The sequence below is a fragment of the Somniosus microcephalus genome, chromosome 1 (assembly GCF_052327205.1).
Source record: "Somniosus microcephalus isolate GS21.2 chromosome 1, FLI_Smic_1.0, whole genome shotgun sequence".
Classification (NCBI taxonomy): domain Eukaryota; kingdom Metazoa; phylum Chordata; class Chondrichthyes; order Squaliformes; family Somniosidae; genus Somniosus; species Somniosus microcephalus.
This window is the reverse complement of record NC_140987.1, coordinates 421589162-421599226: the sequence shown is the minus strand read 5'-3', so window position 1 is coordinate 421599226 and position 10065 is coordinate 421589162. Positions and strand designations below refer to the sequence as shown.

General features: G+C 39.5%; 1 protein-coding gene across 1 annotated transcript; it reads right to left on the bottom strand.

Moving 5' to 3' along the window:
- Nucleotides 1-467: 467 nt before the first annotated feature.
- On the bottom strand, nt 468-9583 carry cdx4 (caudal type homeobox 4). The gene is made up of 3 exons (XM_086009861.1): nt 9157-9583; nt 4037-4182; nt 468-2427 (listed from the first exon to the last, which is right to left on the bottom strand). The coding sequence occupies exons 1-3, from the start codon at nt 9581-9583 to the stop codon at nt 2227-2229; spliced, it is 774 nt and encodes a 257-aa protein (XP_085865987.1). The 3' UTR covers nt 468-2226.
- Nucleotides 9584-10065: the final 482 nt, after the last annotated feature.

Sequence of the window (10065 nt, the reverse complement as noted above, 5' to 3'; positions counted from 1 at the left end):
ATATCTCGACCGAGCCCCTATTTTTTAAGGTAGCTTCTCCCAGTGGCCTAGTGTCAGAGTACTTACTCATAAAGAGCACTAGATCCTAGTTTCAATTCGCACGGGTTCAGTTAGATGATCTCAGACTGTCAGCGGTTGGGTTGTTACAATTGGCCAAGGTGGCCTGTACTGAGGGTTGGGGATTTAGAAGGGGAAAATCATCCACAGTTTCCACTCCTGATCATTATCCGCCGACTATCGCTGGAAACCACTGATCTCTCCTGGAAAGTGTGTGTGTGAATGTTGGGTTAGAACGGTATTGGGCTTGGTTGTTGTGACCCCCAAAATCAACGAATACTTTTGGTGTTCAGGTTCACACATGAAACATTGCTACTTGGGCAAGGTACAGGAGAGGGTTGTCAGCACCTGTGAAACCATCTCAGCAAGTGTCAATACCTTCAGTAGAGCAGAAAGAAAAACTGATAATAAAGGCTATAAAAGATACTTTATTTTTTGTCATTTTCATCTTTGATAATGGCTGACAGCAGGTCAGGATGAGGAAACTTCACAAGTATAACATCACGTGCAAAATGATAGGAACGCAATGTGCACGTTCTGATGCAAGGATATAAAATTTGCATATTAATAAAGTATATAGGTATAAAGTAGCTTACATATGTTAAGGTGATAAAATACATACCTGGTCTTAAGTTATATTTTTAGTAAGCTTTTATATAAACATCTGACCAGTTTGCCAGACATGTGACTTGTGAACTATTTCAAAGTGGGTGATTTTGCTGACTTATATACAGGGTTAACATTGTCAACAATCGCATTTATACCCATTCTTTGACAGGTGTCTCAGTTTAGGATGCTCATGTTGTGTTTAAAATGAATCATTTCAAACTTGCTGAAATGAGAACCTGGTAAATCAGAGTGCATTTACATTGCAACTTTAATGTCAATGGAAAGTGAGTTCTGCTTAGGTTTGAAAAACACTTTTAAAATCTACTCGCAGTTTACATCAAATGTTTAGAGAATGCGGATACTGCCACCTGCACTATTTAAACATTTAAATGAAATTGCTAGGAGGGGAGCTGTTGAGTATGCCTGTAACCACAAAGGCATTAAATTCTCTGCTGGCCAGTAGAAATGGGAACTCCAGCCAGGCTGTGTAAATAGATGGTTGGAACAGCCACTGCAGCTACAGATTGTAGCTACCAGTCTGACTGTAAGTGCAACATAAAATATTTTGGTGATTTACTTGCTGTGAAAGCAATAGAAGCTAACACTTCTCCAAATTATAATTCTGTTTTTATTTCCTTAAATAATTTGTTATCAAGAGTTGAGTTGAGTAGTTTTGTTTTATTGAGGCTTCTGAACCAAACTCAAGGTAGTCCATGAGGATATTCTCTTTTAGTGGATACGCTCACCAATTCTTTCCCACTGCAGTACATTTTTGAGAATTGTATTTGCATTTAAACTTTGTTAAGCTTTAACTAATTGATTTAACCCCCCACACTTTAAAACCTACAAAAACTCCAAATTGATCAAATCCATGTAAGTTTACTCGCTGGTACTCGAATGCAAAGGCAGACGGAAATGTACCCAAAACACCCTTTTATTAACAGATAAAGAATTGTACCTTAAGATGTCAGAAAACTCATTTTTGCAGGTTTATACATTTCTAGATTAAAAATGAGACACAGCAATTGGGAATGGAGACTAATTTGCTGAACACATACCAGACAACACGTGTATTTTGACTGAGTAACTGTATACAGCTGCATAGTTTACAGAGTATGACCCCCGCATTTAATAATACAACAGGCAAAACAATGCACTCAGCTGTCCGTTCATCTTGAGAGGTAACTTTTTACCTCCTTCGCAAAGTATTTGGGAAGTTTTTAAAATGTGTATTGGTTTTATTTTTACGTATGCAAACTTATAATTAAAAAAATGAAATTATCAATGCAATATGGCCAGGAATGTTATCAAGACTCTTTTTAAAAAAATCTTTCAAATAACTTTAATGTTCAAGTCAAAGTTTGATCTGTATATAAAATGTCCGCTTGTGATCACATGACTTTATAAATTGCGAATAGCTCCCTGATATCCGTAAAATTCATATCTTCCAAAAATGTAAAGCGCCTTTATTTTCTTAAATGGAGTGCTCTCTGTACATAATCCTGGGCATGTGGCTGGGTCATCCTAAGAAGCTCTGAAGTCCTTGTTGTTGTGCACTGCTTAGAGTGTGACAGTTACTTGGGCCATATTCCCGACAGGCGGGCCCCCAGAGATATGGCCCCCAAGCAGCATCTGCCCTGCCATCTCTGCAGGGCTCCCTGGACCTGGACCCTGGGGAGCCAGACAGCCATCAGACTGAGCCAACTGTTTCTTGGTCATCTTGCGTTCCTTGGCCCTTCGATTCTGGAACCAGATTTTCACCTAAGTGGAAATAGAATTAAAATTGTAAAATGCATCCCCAAAGATAGAAAATAAAAAGGGTAACTTGCAAGAAATGTTACTCCAGAAAGAAATCCTTGCATTTATTTAGGAACGTAGGCGGTTCAGCCAGGTCGAGCCAGGTCCACCATTCAATTAGATCATGGCTGATCTGTATCTTAGCTCCATCTAATGAGCTTGGTTCTTTAACCCTTAATACCCTGGCCTAACAAAAATCTTACCAATAATAACAACAGAAAATACTGGAAACACTCAGCGGGCCAGGCAGCATCCGTGGAGAGAGAAACAAAACTGCCGGGCCTGCTGAGTGTTTCCAGCATTTTCTGTTGTTATTTCAGATTTCCAGCATCCACAGTATTTTGCTATTGTAAAAATCTATCAATCTCAGTTTTGAAATTTTCAATTGACCTAGTCTCAACTGCTGTTTGGGGGAGAGAGCTCCAGATTTCCACTACCCTTTAACACCTTATCACATCCTGGAATGTTTCAAAGCACTTCACTCAATCACTTATTTTTTGCAGTGTAGGGACTGATATATATAGTTAATGTTGTCTACTGATCTGCAGCCTTCAAATAAAAAGAGAAAAGGCTGCAAAAGCTGATGTTCTGAAATAAAAATAGAGAATGCTGGAAATACACATGGTCAGCCAGCACTCGAAAGGAGGATTTAATGTTTAGGGCGTAAGACCGTAAGTTCATTAACTTTTATGTTCTTTTTACAGGTGATGACTGACCTGCTGTGCATTTTCTGTTTTCATTTATGAAACACGGCCTTCATTATCATGGCCTCACCGTCTGAAATTTCTTCCCAAATCACATTTCTTCCCACCTTTAAAAGTGTCCACAAAATCTATCTCTTGGATCAGTCTTCAGTCACATTCACCAGCTCCCCACCTCCACCCCCTCCCCCTCCCCACCAACCTTTTTTTGTAAAGTGCCTTGTTTGCTTCTGTTAATGGTGCCAATTGTTGATTTGTTTTATTAGGTCTTCAGGTTTAAAGAGTCATATATGAACTTCAGAGTGGTAAATATTGTAAAGAATGAATATAGTTTTCAAGTAATCATTTACTGATATGCACAAATAGCCTCTCACAGCTAATAGAAAGAATATTTCTTCTTAGCGATGAACTGAGTGCCATTTAATATTGTATTAGTCACAAGAGTGGAACTAGCTGAAGGATTTAATCAGAAGGTTTTTTCAGTTTTATAAAAATATACTGAAGAACCCAGAAAAAATAGAACAGATAATACTTTCTCTAATTCTTGCCGAAACCATGCGGTTCTTCCTTATTTTTTTTAAAGAAATTCATGCAATATTGGATTTTCAGAAATAACATCTGAAAATGATGGGAATACACAGCAGGTAACTGAGCATCTGACAGAGATAAGACAAGTTAAGGCTTGAGAGGCAATGATATGAGAATCTTGAAGTGAGTAGGTTGAGGCTTTATTGAAAATGAGAATAATTTAACAGAAAGCAATTACAATCCAGTGAGGAGGGGGAGGTGGGGATTGGGGGGGAGCCTGCGTCTACAAAGCTCTCCCATCAACACTGCAGATTTCTGTACCCAATGTTTCAGTGTTAACTAACCTGTCTTTCTGAGAGTCCCAGGATGGTTGCCAGTTCGGATTTTCTCTTGATAGTAATGTACCTGTTGTAGTGAAATTCCTTCTCCAGCTCAAGCCTCTGATGATCTGTATAAACTACCCTGTATTTGTCTTTTGTCCGGGTTTTACCTGAAAAACGACAGCGAGTAATTTAAAGCAACATAATCACTAACCCAATAAACCCGAATCTGAAAGTGGGAGTATCTCTTTTATTTGACCACCAGAATCTATCTGAACACATCTGAACAATGTCTGCATTAATTCTCGGCCATTCACCTGTAACATGCATTAGTGTTATCCTGTCTAGAGATCTTGCGCAAATTTTGTTTTTTTGCGTGTTTAATCCTCACTCTGCACGGTTTTCACGAGAAATCATTCAATAAATGAGGGGTCCAGTAAAACTGGATTTCGCACCTTTGATAGTTTTTCAAGCAGTTGACCAACTAATTAGCATCGTTACCATGGGAAGAATTAATATCATTTCAATATACATGAAGAAATGTTAAATAAATATAATTTAGATTGTTGCGATTCTTCCAGTTCCTAAACTGTGTTTAATTTAGAATGCTCCACTTAATAAGTACGTTTTGAAATATATTAACGCAGAATATTCGAAGTTTTCAAATTGTTGCGTTCCAGTATCTGTACTAATAAATGAAACGAACAGATTCACAAAAACAGCCCTCACTCTCAAACTGTTAAGTGAACTTTTCTACCAACAGACCAACCTGAATCAACTATGGCAGAGTTAAAGAGGATATTTATATTCACTGGACAATATAAAGTGATTAGAATTCATTTCTAACCACTGAATTCTTCATCTCTCAGTCTTGACTGGCTTACAAATGTCTCAATGCAGCAATCCAAATTCAGCGTGTTGCTGTTACGTATGCCTGTATTTCGATAAATATTTACCTTCCCACCAGTACTGTGTCCCAGATAAGTAAATTCTCAAAACAAAATGTAGTTAAGTGTGCAAAGTGACACTTCAAGAAGTGTCGATTTCGGCAGCACAGCCTTCGACAGCGTCTCTCCCCAGCGAGAGGACCCCATCGACAATAAAACATTCCCAATTCCTAATGGCCCGGTGCTCAAACTGCATTTAAATGTAAAAGCTCGAGCTACAAAAAAATGCTACAGCAAGTATTATATGACTGGAAAACAAAACCAAGTGGGGTGAAGTCACAGAAATCCAAAAGGACAAGATTAGATCCGTCTGCATATATAATTAATTCTATAACCAATCCATTAATTTCCAAGTCACAATAGTTCATAGGTTACTGTCGTGTACAGTATTTAACATTTCAATCTAAATACTTTTCGGAAAATGAAAAAAAATGTGCCCCCCCCCCCTTCCAAACCTTTAATTCTTGTAAATGGTTGCAGCTCGTTAATCTAATCCCAGTAATTGAAAGATGGGACCAGACGACTCGATGAAGCACACACCCACTTGGGCAAGTTAACAACACGGCATTCATATGATAAAGCGAACACACTCCACACAAAGAGCTACAAGTCAATTTTACAAAAGGGTGGCTTTCGAGTAGCTGGATCACAGGCCAATCTGTTTGATTTACTTCACATAAACAAGTGGCGGCATCTACTTTCATCTTAAAAGCATCTTTTTTGTTTTGTTAAAAACAACATTGAAAATGTAAACTGTCTTTTTACCTGCAGGTCTCCAGGCTCCTAGGCTCAAAGCGCGTAAAGAAAACGAGGGAACCAAGCTTTTTGAAAGGGAAATGCTATACATATGACCTGGTATTCAAGTTTGTATTTATATTGCAGCCAATGATGATGGCGGATGCAATAAACAGTCCCGCTTTAATTAACGCTAATATTAATCACCTTTAAAAAAACAATATTTTTTCATGGACCATCTTTTGAGTTACTTGTTTATAACACTTACAAGCAGAATATCAATGTTTAAATAACTTAATTGATTCAATAGAGCCTAACCAAATAAGCGCCAAAAGTGTAGTGTTTGGGGGGAATCGTCTTCAGATTGTGAGTCTATTGAGACCAGCATCGCCTCCTCAAATTAACATTCGATGTTCAAATGCAAATAAAGTATGCAGACCATATTCAACCCATTTGAAATTAGTTTAGAATCCAGAAAATATTGCAGTTTATTCATATTCAGTGACTTATTCTTGAATCTGTATTATGTTCTGGCTCCTGAACGGCTTCCAACCAATGAACTATTTCTGTTTCTCTGAACTATAACGTCAAGTCCCTGACCAACATGTTTCTAAAACGGGCCAGAGTCTCATTCCAAATAGACCATCATTGCGACATCAAGGATTTGTAAAGACAATTTAGAAAATTAACATTTATTCTTTCCTCCTTGATTGTGAATAATATCGCTTTTCAGATGCTGACGGACTTGCTGTGTATTTCCAGCTCAATCTGTTTTATTGAATTTTTTTTTTTTAGCATGTTACGCTTTATTTATTTTGAGATTGCTGACGAGTTACCGGCAAGTTGGTTGAACATGGTTTGGTTACTCAGACAAATGAAAAATACTAATGTGTTTAATTTCAAGAGTGTTTTTTCTAAATCAATTATAGTTAGTAAAATGCGTTTCCAATTCTAGCCTCATTCATCTAAATCAGAAATAAGTTGAATTTATACTTGGCTGGCGCACACACAGGTCACGGATAAAACATATTTGCATTTGAACAAAAATTGACCTGTCTTGCGGGTGTGGCAAGGGTTAAAATTCAACAGGTTACACCAAGCTTGTGTAAATATGACCTCGGTTTATAACGCGGCCATCCGCACTCGCATTATTCACCTTTGTAATAAAATTCAGGGGACATTGCAAGCCAGACAATGCTACCAGGACAAGATTCATTATTTATTGTGAAAATCGTCACCCTTTCCGGTAATATAAAGCGTCCATGTTCCCAGATAATGAGGAGTTAGGAAGCGTAACAGGGCGCATATCAAAGCCAGAAAAGTGTTGAAAGGGCATGCCGCCTGAATATGACAAATAACAATGTAGTGACTGATGAAACGGGACCTCACAGCTAGTTTACAGGATGGCAAATTAGCATTACAACCGAGATCGGCGCCTGGCTCCATTCCCACCGCCTGCAATTTGCATGGGATTCTATCACTGGAATCTGGGTCTCAACTGAATCATTCTGTCTCTAAAAAAAGATACGTTTGATATTGTTACACTTGAAAAAAAAAGACTTTCACTCACTAAAAATGGCGACGAGGTTTATGAATCTCCAGAAATAAATTGGGCTGAAATGCTGAGTTCTGGAGGAGTGTTCACATGGCGCTGACAACAGGAACAAGGTGGAAGCCAACAGGCTATCTACCACTAACATTGGCAGCTTGCGAAGAGTGGCCCGGGTTTGTTCACACACTATGTAACCTCTGCGTAACCTTAAAATAGGCGCTCGAGGGATTCTTGCCCGCATTGACCCGCGGCCTTCCCAAAACCACGATGCCTGGTGTCAACACCTTACAGTTCACTTCCCGGCTCTAAAAGCTCTTCTCTGTCAATCTGATCATTTATATTTGACACTAGGCTTCAATGCGCTTCTGGAAACGAAATCTGAGGAGTTGTGTTGGTTTACTGGGTTGATAAAGATCCTTAAATACTGAAAAAATGATGGAACGCCGAAGCGCTTTAATACATAACCTTGTTGTCAACGGCATTTTAACCGATGGAATCGGGGATAAGATGACAACAGTATTATTTTTTATTATATAAGATGACAACGGTTATGACAGGATCCGATTATTTTCCCAGTTCTGTCTGCAGAAGCGGATCGACCTGAAACCCTCAGTGAATATAACCGGGAATAATTGGTGCAGATGCCACCGGTTGGACAGTAACGGCCACTGAACTGGCTTCAACATCGTAACGTTTATTTTCAAACAGTTTCAAATAATCCAGAAACATCAGAAACTCCTCGGCTAAAGTAGAGCTTGTGAGCTAAATGTAGGATGGTTCAACTCAAACCCGAGGCAGAAGCACCTGCATTTTGTTCCTATTTGACTAAAATTAGACTAACCGATTCTGTCTGAAGTAAAAGGGTCTGGGCATAAAGCGAGTTGTTGCACAGTAATGTTCTTGGACATCCTTGATCCACTAAACCTTTCGAACTTGTTGACAGCTCCTCAACAGTCCCGACAGTATTGGAGCCAACGCGGAGCCAGCAATACTCTTGAACTGTTGGATCTTACATGAAGTAGGATCCTTTCACACGCAGAGCCTGGCTGGTCAGCATGTGGAAGGTGTTTAATGCAGTCACACTGCGAGAGGACACACGAAGGGCTTGGCCCAGTCTTTCATCTTCTTACTTTAACTCATTAGGAGGTAGGTAACTCTGGCCTCAGCTTCCCATTCAATCCATTTCAATGGAACGCCGATCCTGTCCCGAATTAGTCCCCTGTAATAGTTAGGTAAGGTGCAGGTTGATGTGGGATACAATTCCATCCGTCCGGGTAGCTTTTTTTTTACAAGGCTCTGTAATTGCAAATGACTTTATATATTGCTAAATCGACGCTAATAAAACCGGAACTGTTTTGACAGAAATACAATTACATAAAAATTAGATTTGCGTAAAAAAACAAACAATTTCCTGACCGCTTATATCCCCCTTCGTGAAAAGGAAAACTTCGCCAAGTCCTAGACTTTGGAGCTCGAGGTTTAGCAGTCAACTGATAAACGGAAACAGAAACCAAGAAACTAGGAGCGAAAGTGTAACCGAGCGCACGACAGTCAACTCAAGTGTTTCAGCCTCGACCCAGCAAGCTCTTCGGCCTGGTTGAGAGACAAAAAGAATTGTCTATAAAAGTTTTCAAACAATATAGAACTTTACCCAGGACACTAACCACCATGGTCCTTTAATCACAGATTCCAATACTACAGAAAGCCAAGAAGGAATAATATTGTAACATCTTTCTGTAAGGCAAAATTGGTGCTTGATACTTTTAGATAAAAATAGTACCTACTAATGTCTGTACTAATCATTAGTTCATTGTCTAACGTTGTTGCTCCTACCGTTTAATGTGCAATTGTTTTACTTGTGCCCTGAATGTACTTAAGCTGTAGATGTTTGAAGTGTGGAGAGTACTCACCTGCAGCAGAGATCTGTGCTGTTTTCTTCATCCATTCATAAGGATTGCGCCTTTGACTGTTGGGCGACGTTTGCCCCACTGAGATAGTATCTAAAGGAGGAAGGATTCCTGCAGCCGAGGGGTTCATGGCGTTATAGTCAGGCGAGCTGTAAGAAACCTGCCCTGGAGAAGAGTTACTTATCTGGACTGGCACTGTGTTCGATGGACCGGGCCCATAAGAACTCCAGTCCTCCCTTGGTGGACCATACGGAGAGGTCCAAGACACCGAGGTTTGGGGGTGATTTTCCATATTAGGCACATGATATCCCGCATACTCCGAATACTGTGGCGGAGAAACGAAGTTCTGTGTGGATAAATTGATGCTTGGTCGTCTAACGGGCCCTGGGTACATGCTTACTTCTTTATCCAATATATAGCCCACATACATGGCTAGGGTTAGGGTTTGCGCGCATGCTGCAGCCAGATGCGGCTGTCTCCTCGAACTGGCATTATTAGTCTGGCGAGGCTCATGCTGAACTGCCCCTATCGCACATGATTAACCATTGTTTACAGGACCCTGCTACTAACCGTGTACCAAAGGCGCCGCCACGTCACTGCACCGCCTGGCCATCGATTTGCATTCAAATAAGGACTGATGGTGATCTGGTAAAAACCCCACCTTTCTGCTCGGTGGCACTTCCTATTGCCAGATAAATCCATCGAAACAGTCAGAATCCGTTCAAAGTTTCATTAAATAAAATTCACACACCATTATTTTAATTATTGGGTTGGAATACTTTAATTGGTAGATTTAAAGGCTTTAAATCTGACCTGGAAAATAATGTTACCAAGTTAACGGTAATATAAAGACAATCAAATAGGTTGCTTGTTTTAATGCCATCTGGCCGTTAAAAATGTATTTTGTTAAAA

Coding starts and splice junctions, on each gene's coding strand:
- cdx4 (XM_086009861.1), bottom strand. CDS start 9,583: ATGTATGTGGGCTATATATTGGATAAAGAAGTAAGCATGTACCCAGGG. Junction 4,183..9,156: donor AGCACAGATCTCTGCTGCAG/GTGAGTACTCTC, acceptor GTCGTTTTTCAG/GTAAAACCCGGACAAAAGAC. Junction 2,428..4,036: donor TGGGACTCTCAGAAAGACAG/GTTAGTTAACAC, acceptor ATTTCCACTTAG/GTGAAAATCTGGTTCCAGAA.